Source organism: Neoarius graeffei, chromosome 26 (genome assembly GCF_027579695.1).
Source record: "Neoarius graeffei isolate fNeoGra1 chromosome 26, fNeoGra1.pri, whole genome shotgun sequence".
Taxonomy (NCBI): Eukaryota; Metazoa; Chordata; class Actinopteri; order Siluriformes; family Ariidae; genus Neoarius; species Neoarius graeffei.
Window position 1 is genome coordinate 10,214,199 of NC_083594.1, and position 18,434 is coordinate 10,232,632.

General features: G+C 41.4%; 1 protein-coding gene across 1 annotated transcript in view; it reads left to right on the forward strand.

The window, feature by feature from the left end:
• igsf21a (immunoglobin superfamily, member 21a) overlaps positions 1-14,871 on the forward strand; it is a gene marked incomplete at its 5' end in the record, with an annotated part of 652,865 nt that extends 637,994 nt beyond the window's left edge. The window contains 2 exons of the mRNA XM_060909758.1: positions 268-306; positions 14,184-14,871. Of these exons, the coding sequence (XP_060765741.1) occupies positions 268-306; positions 14,184-14,260 (116 nt within the window). The remainder of the gene's footprint in view (positions 1-267; positions 307-14,183) is intronic.
• Between the last annotated feature and the right edge of the window lie 3,563 nt (positions 14,872-18,434).

The following is an 18,434-nucleotide window of genomic DNA, read 5'->3' on the forward strand; positions in this document are numbered from 1 at the left end:
GTGTGTGTGTGTGTGTGTGTGTGTGTGTGTGTGTGTGTGTGTGTGCTGTCCCTGCATTACAAATCGCACCTATAATAAAGAATTCAGATTAGTACCAAGAAAGAAATGAGCTCGGAGCTTTAGGCCTCGGTAATAAATGAGAGAGAAATAATTGTTGTGATGACGCTGTAAAGTTTGTAACATAACGACTTTTTTTTTTTTTAACGACAACAGCTGCCTCACATTTCAACCTCTTACTTTCTTTCCTGTCTCTGTTCTGTCCTGCAGAAAACCCGAGCATGATGAAAAACGCACAGAATCAGAACAGTAAGTGTGAGAACCTTCTGGGACTGCACAGCGAGACGGGATCCGGCTATTTGCCAGAGCACAAAACTGTTTTTGTTGTTGTTGTTGTTATTCTTTCACATATTATTTGAAATGACAAGTGAGCCACATGCGAAGCATCACTGCAGCATCTGCTCCATCCAGCATAGCATATGAAATTAAAATTGCATTTATGGACTTAAGACTGAATTTAAGAGCTACAGAAATCTATAAGCGTGTTAATAACTTGTTAGTAATATCTGGCTAGAGACTCAAATCTGAACACTTTTTACTTACAGTGGGGCAAAAAAGTATTTAGTCAGTCACCAATTGTGCAAGTTCTCCCACTTAAAAAGATGAGAGAGGCCTGTAATTTTCATCATAGGTATACCTCAACTATGAGAGACAAAATGAGAAAAAAAATCCAGAAAATCACATTGTCTGATTTTTAAAGAATTTATTTGCAAATTATGGTGGAAAATAAGTATTTGGTCAATAACAAAAGTTCATCTCAATACTTTGTTATATACCCTTTGTTGGCAATGACAGCGGTCAAACGTTTTCTGTAAGTCTTCACAAGGTTTTCACACGCTGTTGCTGGTATTTTGGCCCATTCCTCCATGCAGATCTCCTCTAGAGCAGTGATGTTTTGGGGCTGTCGCTGGGCAACATGGACTTTCAACTCCCTCCAAAGATTTTCTATGGGGTTGAGATCTGGAGACTGGCTAGGCCACTCCAGGACCTTGAAATGCTTCTTACGAAGCCACTCCTTCATTGCCCGGGCAGTGTGTTTGGGATCATTGTCATGCTGAAAGACCCAGCCACGTTTCATCTTCAGTGCCCTTGCTGATGGAAGGAAGTTTTCACTCAAAATCTCACGATACATGGCCCCATTCATTCTTTCCTTTACACGGATCAGTCATCCTGGTCCCTTTGCAGAAAAACAGCCCCAAAGCATGATGTTTCCACCCCCATGCTTCACAGTAGGTATGGTGTTCTTTGGATGCAACTCAGCATTCTTTCTCCTCCAAACACGACAAGTTGAGTTTTTACCAAAAAGTTCTATTTTGGTTTCATCTGACCATATGACATTCTCCCAATCCTCTTCTGGATCATCCAAATGCTCTCTAGCAAACTTCAGACGGGCCTGGACATGTACTGGCTTAAGCAGGGGGACACGTCTGGCACTGCAGGATTTGAGTCCCTGGCGGCGTAGTGTGTTACTGATGGTAGCCTTTGTTACTTTGGTCCCAGCTCTCTGCAGGTCATTCACTAGGTCCCCCCGTGTGGTTCTGGGATTTTTGCTCACCGTTCTTGTGATCGTTTTGACCCCACGGGGTGAGATCTTGCGTGGAGCCCCAGATCGAGGGAGATTATCAGTGGTCTTGTATGTCTTCCATTTTCTAATAAGTGCTCCTACAGTTGATTTCTTCACACCAAGCTGCTTACCTATTGCAGATTCAGTCTTCCCAGCCTGGTGCAGGTCTACAATTTTGTTTCTGGTGTCCTTTGACAGCTCTTTGGTCTTGGCCATAGTGGAGTTTGGAGTGTGACTGTTTGAGGTTGTGGACAGGTGTCTTTTATACTGATAACGAGTTCAAACAGGTGCCATTAATACAGGTAACGAGTGGAGGACAGAGGAGCCTCTTAAAGAAGAAGTTACAGGTCTGTGAGAGCCAGAAATCTTGCTTGTTTGTAGGTGACCAAATACTTATTTTACCGAGGAATTTACCAATTAATTCATTAAAAATCCTACAATGTGATTTCCTGGATTCTTTCCCCCATTCTGTCTCTCATAGTTGAAGTGTACCTATGATGAAAATTACAGGCCTCTCTCATCTTTTTAAGTGGGAGAACTTACACAATTGGTGGCTGACTAAATACTTTTTTGCCCCACTGTAAAGCTACATGACACTTTCATAAACCTTTTAAGACTACTGATAAGATTAAACTTGCGTAGATATTTGGAAAGACGTCCTGAGCAACTCCTTTTTTTAAAGCTCGTTCTCATGAAGCAGTAAAACTGTGCTTATAATTCTTGAAATTTCTAATGTTAATTAATCTTACAGTTGCTTTATAATCATCCACAGGTTATAAAGGTTATGTGGTACTGCAGACGGCATTATAATGAATCGTAACACCTGTGGTACAACATGACTATAAGCTGTCAATTATTTTTAGTATAATCACCTCGAGCGACTCGGCAAAATGGCGGCCAAACACTTTGTCACCGTAAGTGAGGAAGAATTACAAATGATGAAAGAAAATGCTGTTCCTAAAAGCACTAAAGATGCTACGAAGTTTGTTCTAAAACTATTCAAAGGTAAGATGGAATTGTGATTTTATTTTAGCGATTTCAAAACAAAGTATTTTATGTGGCTCGGTGTAGATAAGTGACACAAGTCTGCGACACGCTGTTATTACATTTGTGTGCCGCTTTTGAAGACTGAAATATTTTTTTTAAATAATACAACCCCGATTCCAAAAAAGTTGGGACAAAGTACAAATTGTAAATAAAAACGGAATGCAATAATTTACAAATCTCAAAAACTGATTTTGTATTCACAATAGAACATAGACAACATATCAAATGTCAAAAGTGAGACATTTTGAAATTTCATGCCAAATATTGGCTCATTTGAAATTTCATGACAGCAACACATCTCAAAAAAGTTGGGACAGGGGCAATAAGAGGCTGGAAAAGTTAAAGGTACAAAAAAGGAACAGCTGGAGGACCAAATTGCAACTCATTAGGTCAATTGGCAATAGGTCATTAACATGACTGGGTATAAAAAGAGCATCTTGGAGTGGCAGCGGCTCTCAGAAGTAAAGATGGGAAGAGGATCACCAATCCCCCTAATTCTGCGCCGACAAATAGTGGAGCAATATCAGAAAGGAGTTCGACAGTGTAAAATTGCAAAGAGTTTGATCATGTCATCATCTACAGTGCATAATATCATCAAAAGATTCAGAGAATGTGGAAGAATCTCTGTGTGTAAGGATCAAGGCTGGAAAACCATACTGGGTGCCCGTGATCTTCGGGCCCTTAGATGGCACTGCATCACATACAGGCATGCTTCTGTATTGGAAATCACAAAATGGGCTCAGGAATATTTCCAGAGAACATTATCTGTGAACACAATTCACCGTGCCATCCGCCGTTGCCAGCTAAAACTCTATAGTTCAAAGAAGAAGCCGTATCTAAACACGATCCAGAAGCGCAGACGTCTTCTCTGGGCCAAGGCTCATTTAAAATGGACTGTGGCAAAGTGGAAAACTGTTCTGTGGTCAGACGAATCAAAATGTGAAGTTCTTTATGGAAATCAGGGACGCCGTGTCATTCGCACTAAAGAGGAGAAGGACAACCCGAGTTGTTATCAGCGCTCAGTTCAGAAGCCTGCATCTCTGATGGTATGGGGTTGTATTAGTGTGTGTGGCATGGGCAGCTTACACATCTGGAAAGACACCATCAATGCTGAAAGGTATATCCAGGTTCTAGAGCCACATATGCTCCCATCCAGACGACGTCTCTTTCAGGGAAGACCTTGCATTTTCCAACATGACAATGCCAAACCACATACTGCATCAATTACAGCATCATGGCTGCGTAGAAGAAGGGTCCGGGTACTGAACTGGCCAGCCTGCAGTCCAGATCTTTCACCCATAGAAAACATTTGGCACATCATAAAATGGAAGATACAACAAAAAAGACCTAAGACAGTTGAGCAACTAGAATCCTACATTAGACAAGAATGGGTTAACATTCCTATCCCTAAACGTGAGCAACTTGTCTCCTCAGTCCCCAGACGTTTACAGACTGTTGTAAAGAGAAAAGGGGATGTCTCACAGTGGCAAACATGGCCTTGTCCCAACTTTTTTGAGATGTGTTGTTGTCATGAAATTTAAAATCACCTAATTTTTCTCTTTAAATGATACATTTTCTCAGTTTAAACATTTGATATGTCATCTATGTTCTATTCTGGATAAAATATGGAATTTTGAAAGTTCCACATCATTGCATTCCATTTTTATTTACAATTTGTTCTTTGTCCCAACTGTTTTGGAATCGGGGTTGTATTTTAAAACCTGTGTATTTATACTAAAACTTACCTCAACTTTGTCTTGGTTTTTATTCACCGATATTCACTTCACCTTCAGCGAATAATTAAGTTATCCACGAAATCGAGTCGTACACGAGCTGATAGCTGACGAGGCGTGTAGCACTGAGTCGGCTATAAGCCATGTACAATGAGATTGAGCAGAATAACTGTTTTATTCTATCCACATTCACTAGATTTTGAGAAACGGAGCATTTTTATTTTTTTCCAAATTCAATAAATAAAAAAATTATACATACAATACGTCTGTCAAAATAATTTTCACTTAGAATGTAAACAAGCCGGCGAAATGACAGTAGTAATTTGTGAAAAATGCTCTAATAATTATTCTTGAAAATAAAAAAGATTAATTCTTCCCATTAAATACTTTCATTCCATATTTTGTTGCTTTTTTCGGTTTTGTTGTCGAGTCGAGTTTTTATTTCGTCCTCAGTTGGTTCAGCAACACGTGCCTCCATTTTGTTTTTCTCTACTCACGGTATATGAGCTGATATCCTGGTAGTAGAGTAGCCAATCAGAGCGTGCGATTACTCATATCCAGTGAATTTGGATCGAATAATTATTAAATAGCACCTCATTAGAACTATATGAGGCAAAATTAGCGTTTAGAAAATTCATTACGTTTTCAAAGACATACTTTGGAAGCTGTTTACTCCAACAGGCATTTGCTGTCACAAGTACTTTTTCGACATCACGTTACGTTGATTTAACTCCAGAATCGATGTGCATTTCTGTTGACATAAGACTGTCTTATAACGTCATGACTAATGGCGCTGAATAATGGTGATGACCAAACATCAAATTAATACTATGTGTAACTGATAATGGACTTATATAGCACCATTTCCGTTAGTTCAACAGCACTGGAATTATGAAGGGCATGACCGAGTCGAAGGCATGCACTCGTGATCAGATATTCACACCTATAGACCCTTTTCAGTCACATGACCTTCGTAAACGCGACCGCCATTTTGGACATGTAGTGGACTTCGGCTCGAATCGGTTTGAATGCGAGGAAGGCGACAAACATAAAAGAAAAAGGAGCGAGATGCAGAAAACTGTATTTACTAGTTTACTGTAATTATGATCTGGCAGCTATTTACACCGGATCCAGTGTAAATAGCTGCCGGAGCCAACGTCCGAGCTTGCCGGAGCGCAATCCGGCCGGCCGCGAGCTAGCGCACTCCGGAACCTCGGACGTTGGCTCCGGCAGCTATTTACACTGGATCCGGTGTAAATAGCTGCCAGATCATAATTACAGTAAACTAGAATGGAATGTTAACAGCAATGTAATGCCTTTTCTGGCTAATTTTATTCGTCTTACCTCCAACAAAGTGGTCACTACACAAGCGTTGGTATGCCGCTATCCATCTTCTCCGTCGGTCAACATCTACCGGGATCCGATAAAATGATAACCCTTGCCTTGTTTGTTGATGGTTACTACATCCAGGTGCACAACAATATAGTGGCATGATGGAAGTCTTGCTGAAAATAAACACTTTCTTTGCTGCCGTTCCTCAATGTTGACTGTGGTAAACTACTGGTAGTACATGTCCAAAATGGCGGCCGCGTTTGTCGTGACGTCACGTGAAAAGGGTCCATAGGTAATTTCGAGTAGCCAGTTAGCCTAACTAGTAACCAGCGAGTGGCCGAGTGGTTAGCGTGTCTGCCTTTCGATCAGGAGATCACGAGTTCTACTCACGGTCGGGTCATACCAAAGACCGTCATAAAAATGGTGCCTACTGCCATCTGGCAAGGCACGCTGCAATACAGATGCAAGTGGGGAGTCAAAGTCTCACAGTTACCAGAGGACCAGACCCCCACTGTAATCCTAGCTATGTAATATAGGTGAGAGGCCGAGGGCTATGAAACGGAGATCGGCGCCACCAAATGCACCGTTGAATGGTGCGGGAAGGACTTTTACTTAGCCTAAGTGCATGTCTTTGGACTGTGGAGGAAACTGGAGCACCCGGAAGAAACCCACGCTGACATGGGGAGAACATGCAAACTCCACACAGAAAGGCCGTTGTCGGCCGCTGGGCTCGATCCCAGAATCTTCTTGCCGTGAGACGACAGTGCTAACCACTATACCACAGCTGTTTATTATGCTGTCATAAACCTGCCCCAGATATTCATAAGAGTCTTATAAGCGCTCGAGAGGAGTGTTCATAAGGCTACATGGCAACTACTGTACATCGAGGCAACTCCGATAAACCTAAACTGTATGAGTTTGCATTGATCTCAAGTTGACTCAACACCATGACCTTTGTTGATACTTATTGGTTAATTATTGGCACCATCATTACATTACGCATGTTACTGTGTAATAAATAATTATCAGTTATCATTACAACCTTCACTAAGTCACAGCGTGATGTTATTACGTGAAACACTGTCGAGCTTCACTTTCGCAGATACATATTCACGTACTATACACACTTGGTATAAAGTAGGCAGGAGAATTTTGTTTAAAAGAGCACTCATGAAGCTGCACAGCGCCCTGTCATGTCACGCACAAAAGACGTCATTCCTAGTGAAAAGCTCTGAAACCTTAGTGACGGTGAGCTGCTGATGAATTAAAGTTTTGGAGCAAATCTCACTGTCTCATTTGTAATTTTTTACAGACCCATAGGTAAAAATGAGGGATTTAAGTGCAGGAATGAGATCTCTCTCTCCATTTTTCTCTTTCTCACATTACACTCTGGTACCCACGGATATAAATTTGAATATGCAAATGCAGCCGCGAGCAGGTGCATGACTGTAGGGACAGAATCAGGTCGTCCTGCAGCCTCGTATGCAAGGCAAATAACTTGTAGGAACAAGGCCCCGAGAGGACATTGTACACGAGCCTGTGCAGCAAAACGAAATCATCTTATTAATCCATATTTCAGTGCAAAAATAGCTCAAAGCTATTTTTTTCATAAGTAGAGTCCATATATAGGAGTTGTATATATGCTGCAGACATAACAATGCTTAATTTTTTAAATAATTCTTGTTTTAAAAAAAACTACTAGCTACTTAATTATGCTTAGGATTTGAAGAAAAATATAATATATAACATGCGGTATACAATAATATTTCATACTTCCATATTTTAACTATTATGTAACTATCATATGTATCTTACACTATTGTTACACAACGGCTCCTGGCTTCTAGTGGAGAATAAATTCTCAGGAAAATGAAGTCTTGTGTTTCAGAGTCAACAAATGGGGAGGAAAAAAGTTCCTGGAACAAAACCTCGTAAATCAAGTTTCCAAGTTGCATTGCAAATCTCATCTCATGTCTTTATCTCTAGCCGCTTATCCTGTTCTACAGGGTCGCAGGCAAGCTGGAGCCAGCTGACTACGGGCGAAAGGCGGGGTACACCCTGGACAAGTCGCCAGGTCATCACAGGGCTGACACATAGACACAGACAACCATTCACACTCACATTCACACCTACGCTCAATTTAGAGTCACCAGTTAACCTAACCTGCATGTCTTTGGACTGTGGGGGAAACCGGAGCACCCGGAGGAAACCCACGTGGACACGGGGAGAACATGCAAACTCCATACAGAAAGGCCCTCGCCAGCTACGGGGCTCGAACCCGGACCTTCTTGCTGTGAGGCGACAGCGCTAACCACTACACCATGCTGCCCCTGCATTGCAAATAATAAATAAAATTTGCATTTAATACTTTGAATTGTGGAACCATTTTAATTTAAGTAGAAATGAATTTCATGTTGATCACACAGGTGTACAAAATGCAACAATACAAACGAATGCTGCGTCAGAGAGCTTCAGAAACACAATCATTGCTCGATCCAGTTGTTTATTTCAGGCAATCAGTAACTCCCAATAACTTCATTGCCCACAATTTGAATTCGAATGCTCACAATGAATTTGAATTTAATGAGGTAAACTTAATATAAGTCCTGCTGTTAATATTTGAGTTTCAGACATTTCCTACATCATCAGATTTGACTAATTCAACTTCATTCGACTTCAAAACCTGTTCTCCGAGTTCAAAATAAAGCATAAAATTTGGATATAAAATACAGCAATCCAAATTCTATTGACAGAAATAATATTTCATAAAGCCTCTTTTTTTGCTGGTTTTCCTAGATACAAAAAGCGACATATTTTCCTAATTTGTTCTTATTTTTTATCATTATTGTTCTTTGTTTGCTTCAAATGACACTGAATTTCTGTGTGTGCACAGATAATATTGTATTTAATTACACTGAAATGAAATTTGACATCATTTAACTTAAAAATATATCATTTCAAGATTGGAAAAGTTATTGGAATGCAAATAGCACAGCTTTAGTTTTATGTATAAATACATTTCATATGTTGAAATAAAATAAGTATACGTAAATTAGTGTTGTCGTAACATCAGCAAATTAGCTAGTAGCTTTTTTTTTTCAAATTTTATCTTAAAATGCTCCAGTTTATGCATTCACTAGAATTTGTAACCTAATAAATGAATAACAACAGCAGTAATGAAATACTAGCGAAAGCCAAGGTTAATTGTTGATCTTAGATGCGAGCACAGGTGGATCCACCTTCTGGGCATTTCTGTCTTATGTACCTCCGACTGTGCCATTGTGTCGGCTGCAGCGTCGTGACCCAAGAGCCACCCTTTAATCCCTGATGTTTCGTTCCTTTAACCCCAGGGCATTACAAGGTGTGGGAACAGCGGTAGGAACATCTCCCAACCACCCCCTCCAGCCAGCCCTAGAATCCTTGCTTTCCACATGTCTTGGCCTTTCTTCAGAGCCAGAAGATCTTTTGTGGTCTCCATCATCTGATATGACCCTTCACCAGATGACTGAGATTGCAAAAGATCAAGAACAGTGGAGGGCCATGGTAAACATCAGAAAATTAAGCATCAATGGGCTTTCCGAGCCCATGGACCATTGATGATGATGATGATGATGAAGATGAGAGCCAGAAGCTCCCTTGTTGTTCCTCCTTGTCCGCCAGGTCTTGGAGAGCCTTCCTCAGCTTGGAGCCTGAGATCCCAAAAGACCTCAGGAACAGCTGGGTGGATATTCCAGTGTAGTCCTTTCAACTGACTTCCCATAGATACCACAGAACCCTGCTAGTGAGCACAGAGCTAACAGCTCTGAGTACTTTTCCTTCTTTCTCTTGAAGGCAGCCCCCATTCCCTCTTCCCATGGATGTCAATTCAGCCATAATGACCGTCCTAGTATTGGTGGACCAGAGCATGGAGGTTGTGGTGATCTCTTATCTGAACTTCACCTGGTGGTCTAGATCAGCTCTCGTGTTCCACTTACAGTACCTTCATGTGACATTGTTTCGCTGCTGCTCTGAGCCTTGCTTCCTTGCCTGACAAAACTAATTAGCTGCTTTGATGTTACCAGGTTGGCTCTGTTTGCTTCCAGGATTTCATCTAGCTTACGCAGGAGCCGGTTATGGTGCCATCCGTACTGTACCAACCCTGTGTCAGTGCTGCCTTGCAGCCAAAAAGCATGTTCTGGGAGTTGCAGAGGTGGCAGGTCTCCACTGAACTGTACCAAAGAGACTTTGTAGGTTCCGTGGATTGGGAAGGGTATCATATGTGGCCCTGATAAGGAAGCTCAGCCTTGTTTGGGGTATCCTCCATATACAGTATCTGCCCACATAACCGCCACAGCTTCCCAGGTCCTCCAGCCCCCTGACTGTTGGCTCACAGCTCTAATTTTATAATAATTATCAAATATTATCAATCAAAATAAACTATCATTTTATAATTTAAAAAATAGTTTCATTGGCAACACTGAACTTGCTGTAAAATCGTGCTTCAGATAAGCAGTGCTAATCTGAACGTGAAATAGTAGCATTGTGTCTCTTCTGTAATAATAGTAATTGAAGTCAATAGCACTTTACCCACAGAATCCTGCTGTCACTTCTAGTCTCGGCATGCATCATGAAAATGCTCTAATATGTGTTGGGGTTGTGCTTATGGTCACTTAGCATTAGTGCACTCTTCACTTAAAAGCCCCTTTCAGTGCATTAAGCAATTACAGTGAAATATCGGAGGATTTAGAAAGCCACCTGGTCTTTGTTGCTTGTCCTCTGTATTATAACTTCAAAAAAGCACCGATGCAGAAAGACAGACTTTTTCTGCAAGCTCTTTTATTCCGTAGAGGTCTCTTTCTGGAATTAAATTACAGCAGACCAAAGCACCCGAGGCCACACTTTAGTTCCTTTGTGTTGAAAAAGCATGGTAAAATTGTCGTGGTCACTTTTTTGACCATTTAATTAACGCCGGGCGTGTTTTCATAAAATATAGGGTGTTTGAAAACATTTGATATCATTTCACAATCTAATCACTTTGCCAATTCTCGTTCAATTGACCTCAGGTCAAAATTTTACGTTTAATGCTTTTTGTTTTTATCTTTTTAGGTATAGAAATGACATTCACTGGAAAAGAAAAGGCGTTTGTGTGTTAGAGTACGCTCGAACACGGTCGAACAAGGCTGCATTTATGAGAGAATTCTCTAAACATGCACCAACTGCAATGCAGATTTGGACACGGCACAAAAAGTTCAACGAGGAAGGCTGTGTGTGTCTGTGCGTCCGTGTCTCAGACGGCGCACATATTGAAAATTTATGAAATCATTCATGGAATCCACATACCTTTTGAATTTCTCATTCAAATGTTGAGGAATAAATCTTATATTGCTCAACATTAAACCTGTTCAGTTTCATTTGCCTGGACTATGTAGTTCCTGGGATATTTACATCTCAAATAATATAATTTTTTTTAAACACCCTGTACCGTATATCTCATCTCATCTCATTATCTCTAGCCGCTTTATCCTTCTACAGGGTCGCAGGCAAGCTGGAGTCTATCCCAGCTGACTACGGGCGAAAGGCGGGGTACACCCTGGACAAGTCACCAGGTCATCACAGGGCTGACACATAGACACAGACAACCATTCACACTCACATTCACACTTACGGTCAATTTAGAGTCACCAGTTAACCTAACCTGCATGTCTTTGGACTGTGGGGGAAACCGGAGCACCCGGAGGAAACCCACGCGGACACGGGGAGAACATGCAAACTCCACACAGAAAGGCCCTCGCCGGCCCCGGGGCTCGAACCCAGGACCTTCTTGCTGTGAGGCGACAGCGCTAACCACTACACCACCGTGCCGCCCCCTGTACCGTATATGAATAGTATAAATTCACCAGCCACCTTAATAGGAACACCTGTACCACTGGTAATTCTTAGTATTATCCAATCAGGGGGTGTCACAATGGTGTAGTGGTTAGCACTGTCGCCTCACAGCAAGAAGGTCCTGGGTTCAAGCCCAGCGTCCGACGAGGGCCTTTCTGTGTGGAGTTTGCATGTTCTGCCCGTGTCCGCGTGGGTTTCCTCCGGGTGCTCCGGTTTCCCCCACAGTCCAAAGACATGCAGGTTAGGTTAACTGGTGACTCTAAATTGACCGTAGGTGTGAATGTGAGTGTGAATGGTTGTCTGTGTCTATGTGTCAGCCCTGCGATGACCTGGTGACTTGTCCAGGGTGTACCCTGCCTTTTGCCCGTAGTCAGCTGGGATAGGCTCCAGCTTGTCTGCAGCCCTGTACAGGATAAAGTGGCTACAGATAATGGATGGATATCCAATCAGGCTAATTGGTAGCACAGTGGTGTAGTTTTTAGCACTGTCACCTCACAGCAAGAAGGTTCTGGGTTCAAGCCCAGTGGCTGATGGGGAGTTTGCATGTTCTCCCCGTGTCCACGTGGGTTTCCTCCGGGTGCTCCGGTTTCCTCCACAGTCCAAAGACATGCAGGTTAGGTTAACTGGCTACTCTAAATTGTCCATAAGTGTGAATGTGTGTGTGAATGTTTGTTTCCCAAGCCCAGAAATGGGTTATGGCAGGAAGTGCATCCGGCGCAAAACTACGCTCCAATTAATACATGACATGCGGATCAAGAGGGTCCACATAGATCCTGACCTGGCAACAGTGCTGGACAAGGGAGAAGATGATGATGATGAACCAATCAGGTTAATTATCTGGTGGCAAAGCAATGCAGAAAACCCCACACACAGAGAGACAGAGATCAAGCGCTTCAGTTAATATTCATATCAAACATCAGAATGTGGAAACGTGTGATCTCAGTGACTGTACATGGCATGGTTGTTGGTGATAAACAGGCAGGTTTTGTATTTCTAGAACTGCTGGTCTCTTGGGATTTTTACACACACACACACACAATCTATAGAATTTACACAGAATGATGAACATCCACTGGGCAGAAATATATTGTTGACAAGAGAAGTTACAGATAAATAGCCAGGGGTGGGTTTCCCAAAAGCCTCTTCACACTAAGAGCATCTTAACTAGGAGCGTGTCCATCGTGATGCTCATTCTACCATTTAATGATGATATTTATGCTATGATGCGTTTGGGAAACCCACCGCAGATTAGTTCAAGCTGACAGGAATCTACGCTCGTCACTCAAATAACCAGTCTTTACAACCACGTTGAGCAGAAAAGCATCTCAAAATGCACAACACATCAAACTAGATGAAGCAGTTAAACTGATATTCGATACTTGTTCACCGACCCTGTTGTGGTCTTTTGTTGTTGTATTTGATATGCTTCAAGATTTGGCACGTTGTGCATTCAGAGATGCTTTTCTCCTCAACACAGTTGTAAAGAGTAGTTATTAGAGTTAGCATAGCCATCGTATCAGCTCAACCCATTCTAGCCATTTTTCTCTGATCTGTCTTTCATCAACAACATTGAAATTAGACACTGAAAATAAATTATTAATTCAACTAGAAAAGCACTTGGACAGCGCAGACCTCCACCAAGAATCCTTTAAAAAAATTCCGGGATCCAGACAGTGATCCGGATCACTGACAAAATTTAATGGATTGTTATTTGTGCCCAGTCACACATTTGGAAAAAATTTCAGAGCAACCCGTTCATAACTTTTTCCGTAATGTTGCTAACAGACAAACAAACAAACAAACGCTACCGAAAACATAACCTCCTTGGCAGAGGTAACAATCAGTCATGCCCTGCAATGATCTGGCGACTTGTCCAGGGTGTACCCCGCCTCTCACCCATAGTCAGTTGGGATAGGCTCCAGTTTGCCCGCGACCCTGTACAGGATAAGCGGTTATGGATAATGGATGGACAATCAGTCACCTATTGCTATGGAATAAAGTGTAACATGAATTGAATATGCACAAAAGGTACATGGTTGTCTCATCTCATTATCTCTAGCTGCTTTATCCTTCTACAGGGTCGCAGGCGAGCTGGAGCCTATCCCAGCTGACTACGGGCGAAAGGCGGGGTACACCCTGGACAAGTCGCCAGGTCATCACAGGGCTGACACATAGACACAGACAACCATTCACACTCACATTCACACCTACGCTCAATTTAGAGTCACCAGTTAACCTAACCTGCATGTCTTTGGACTGTGGGGGAAACCGGAGCACCCGGAGGAAACCCACGCGGACACGGGGAGAACATGCAAACTCCGCACAGAAAGGCCCTCGCCAGCCACGGGGCTCGAACCCAGGACCTTCTTGCTGTGAGGCGACAGCGCTAACCACTACACCACCGTGCCACCCCGGTACTTGGTTGTAAGAAATGCATTTGGTCTTGTTTTGTCACCTAAAAACTGTCCTTTACCCAACCAAATTAGCAACATGCTATTGTTTTAGTACTATTGATGTAATTGTTATTGATGTAACTGTTCAGTTTTGGATATGTTAACCCTGATGCTACATTTTGCTGTTCGCAGGTGGGGGTCCCAGGTTGCACATGCACAGACTGATATGGCTGCCCCTCGTCCTTGTACTGACTATCAAACTGAAATGAGCATTTGAATAAAAACTGAAAAATAAGAGGGAAAATTAAAAAAAAAAAATTCCTGCCCCCATCTACATGTCCATCCACGCTGACCAAGCACACACACACACACACACACACACACACACGCACACACACTTTCCCACCCTGGCACACTTGGGGATTGTCTTCAGAGGACATCTGCAACATCGCCAGGGGATGCCATGTTCTCTCCTTGTTTTAATTCTTTTGGTTTGGATTTTTTTTTTGTCAGAACCTGATGGCAACGTCTGTGATCCTAACTACAAAAAGCAAAAGATATTCTATAATATAAGAAGAAGCTCCACCTTCTGTATTGTCCATACCTCGTTTTTGTGTCTCATCTCAGCCTGTCAATAAAAAAAGAAGAAAAAATGGAAAAAAAGAGGCAAGCCTGGGCTTCTTTCTTCTTTGAAATGAACTCATGATGTCATAGTGGTTGTAGTGGACTGCGATATGAACAGGAAAGACTAAAAACAAGAACACGGACAATAATCGCTGCTCCACTTGTACAACTACACTGCACTCGAGCACAAACATCCTCTTTTTGGACGCCATTTTGTTGTGTTTTAGCACAGTATTTTACCCATTCTGTCTTTTTTTTTTTTCTTGAATGGCTCATGGTTGGAATGTACAAAAAAAAAGACTCATAAAAATAAGTCCTGTGAACTGGTGAGATTTTATTTGAGAAGTAAAACAGAAGACCCTCTTTTTAAATGTATTTTGTGTACATCCATGTAAATACTGAGAGGTATATTAAAAAAAAATAAATTCAGAGATATAAGGGAGTTGAGGGGTGATGGGTGGGAGATTAGCAAAGCTTTATTGCTTATACTACATGTTTGGTCATCCCCAGTTCAGTAACCCCAGCATTGAGGAATCATAACCAAGGAATTTTATTCAAGGACAATTTAAAGAAAAGACAAAATAGACTTCCCTTATTCTGATTTAATGCTCCCTCAAACCTGTGCATCATACTGGCAGGCTTGAAATAAGAGGAAAACACATCCTTAACATAGTGTACGTCGGCCTCTCTTCTCCAGGTTGTGGTGCATGTGACGTTTGGCGACTTCTCCTCCTCTGCGTCTGTTACGGTGGCGGCATCGTCGCCTCGCCCTGCTCTCACCCACCTGTTCTTCCCCCCTTTTCTTGTTGCATAATATATTCAGTGATCTGCATCGTGTACAGTATGTAACTCTCTCCTAACAGGTACTGCTAGGATCATGTTATTCACAGTTTATCCCCCTCCTTCTTCCCGTTCCTCTGTTCCTCAAAGGAGTGTAAACAGGGTTGTTGTATTTGTTTCATATCACCTGTATTAAAACATGGAGATGATCAACTTGATATGGCTGTGTGTGCTCGTACAGAAATGCACCATTTGTTCTGACCATCGAAATCCGATCTGGGCTTGAACTGGCATTTGCATCTTCCACCAACGCTTTTTATTTATAGCCATATAGGAAATGTATTTTAACAAACTGACATCTTTGTGCATGTATGTCAGCATTTTGCACTCAGGCAAGCTTTTTTGTTTGTTTGTTTGTTTGTTTGTTTGTTTGTTTGTTTGTTTGTTTGTTTGTTTTTTATGAATCCTTGTGCCCTGTGTGCCACAATTATGCTTTCTGCATAAAATTTCTGTGTTGGAGGGGAAAAAATAACCTTAATCCCACATAGGCCACTTATTAAAAGTGGGCCCTGTGAATAAGGGCTTTTTGTTTGTTTGTGATGAATATATTTTGTTAAAAAAACTCCCCCCCCCACCAATGCCAATGATTCAAATTCACCCTTGTACTGAAAATCCTTGAAAAAATATTAGAAAAATTTCCTCAACAAATAAAAATGAGAAGAAACAGTCTACTGGAAAAAGTGGAAATATTTTTTTCCATTTTTAACTTTTTGCCATCATTGAATGGATCTGATCATTCTTACTAGATAAAAAGCTTAAACGATTAGATTTTTCTGTGCTTCTGCTAATTATAATCATGCAAGCTTTTCATACCAGCCGCATGCTAATATTATGCTAACATTAAAACTTCATGTTTGCACGGACATCATGTCATTAGTGCTAACTTGTTTGGAACATTAGGGACCTTTTCTCAACATTATAAATGTGAAAATGTTTAACCCTCCAGAAAACAAAACCCTTCTGTTTTCTGTCTTTCTGTAACGGTTGTTCGGCTAATATCATGCTAGCTAGCTAGAAGCTAATACTAACTCATCTCAATATTACAGAGTAATAAATGTCTTCACTAGAGTCATGTTATTCAAGGAAACTTTCAACCTGAAACATATTTAATGTTTATTCTATATAATATCTGTGAGGTGATTAGCAACTCTGGTGCTAATGGTGTAACAAATTTCTCAAATAATGACTAAGAATGCACTTTACACCAACTTATTATATTATTGTTTCATATATCACATCCAGAATTTTTTGTTTGCTCTTTTCTTTTCATCAGCCCAAATATCCAGAACGCAGCACATTTCTGCATTATTTCATTTGCCTAGCACCTTGTGTCTTGGTTTAGCAGCCCACATCTACAAAACAAATGCTGTGACCCATGTCACATGGTATATTTGGTTCACTTCCTGAAGGAGGGTTGATTCAAATCAGGTCAAAATTGAATGCAGGCAGCCATGGCATGAAGGTTCGAGAAGCAGCCTTGGGTCAAATGGTCATCGGTTCAAGTCCCAGGACTGGTAGGCAAAACATGAGAGGAGTTGAGTGAATGAACAGCACTTTCCTCTCCCTCAACCTCATGGTTGATGTGCCCTTGTGCAAGGCCCCAAACCTCCTAATCCCCGGACACTAGCATACCATAGCTGCCCACTACCCTGAGTATGTGTGTGTGCTTGTTGCTCACTTGTGATGGGTTAAATGCAGAGGAGGAAATGCGCTGTGCTTGAGTGTACATGTGACAAAAATAAAGGCTTCTTCTTCTTCACTGCCATCAAATAGCATTTGGAAGTGGATTTTATTTGTGCACCTCGGAACATAATTGCTGCGTTCTTACCTGCCTAAAGTACTATGCCGAAGGAGTGCATTAAACAGGGGTCGATTCAAATGGACTCAACACCACGTCAGTGAAAGTTAGCTCAAATTAGTTGCTAGTCCCCTTCAAAAAATCAGCTTTCTCTTCTTCAAATGGTTCAAAAGTGAGATCAGTCTAACAACAACAATACAAAAAAGAATGTCTGCCTTCTTTGAAAACCATCCTAGGCATAAGTAAATTGTTTCACAAAGTTTCATGTGAACTCTTTGCAAAAGTTTTTCTTCTGCCACTCATCTTCCTGCCCTCGTGATGAAAAGTAATCCTTCAAACATTCCGAAGAATTGCAATTTAAGCTCCTCTAAACACACTGTGTATTAAAAGATTAGGACCGAACCCTAGGTAGGAGGAGAGATTAGTCAAATATGAGCTTAGTAAAGTAGCCTTGATTCCAATTTTGGTTCCCTACAGTACATGTCTCTCTCTAATGTGAACCTGGTTGCCTTAAGAACATTATGAACAGAAGAATACTTTTGTTCAGTGATCATTCTGACAGATTTGGCTATCCTAGTTTTTCCTCCTCCTTCTCCTTCCTCCTCCCTCTGAAGCATTTGTTCCATTTCAATGGCTTCTCCATTTCAAACAGGCCCTGCAGTACATTCTGGGTCTCTTCATATCTCAGTTGATATTCAGAGAAAGGCTCAGAGTCGTCATCTCCAATAAAAGTGTTAGAACGGTGCTCAAATCGCAGTTTAATGGCTGAATTATTCACGATGAATAAAGCCGATGCCAATAGTTTGTTTACAGAACGATCATATTCATATGAGCAAGGCATACAAGCGATATCCTGATTTCTTCCACAGCTTCTGAGAGACCGAAACGCCCATTATGATGAGAATATGCAGCAAGATTGAAGGAGAAGTGCCTGCTGTGACTGCACTATTCTTGTTTGGGAACAACACATGTATTCAAGCAGACAGACAAAAGGGGATTTTAGTGCACGTCATTTCCCGTTGAAGTTTGTTTATGAAGCATTCAGATTAAAATGATGTCATTTGTGCATTTGTTGGAAATGTTGGAAGGAGAGAAACACAAGTTGTGCTGCACTGTGTATTTCTGTGCCAATGCAAATCCTAAACAATGAAACGAAAGTAAGTCTTCTAGGGCATTAAGGA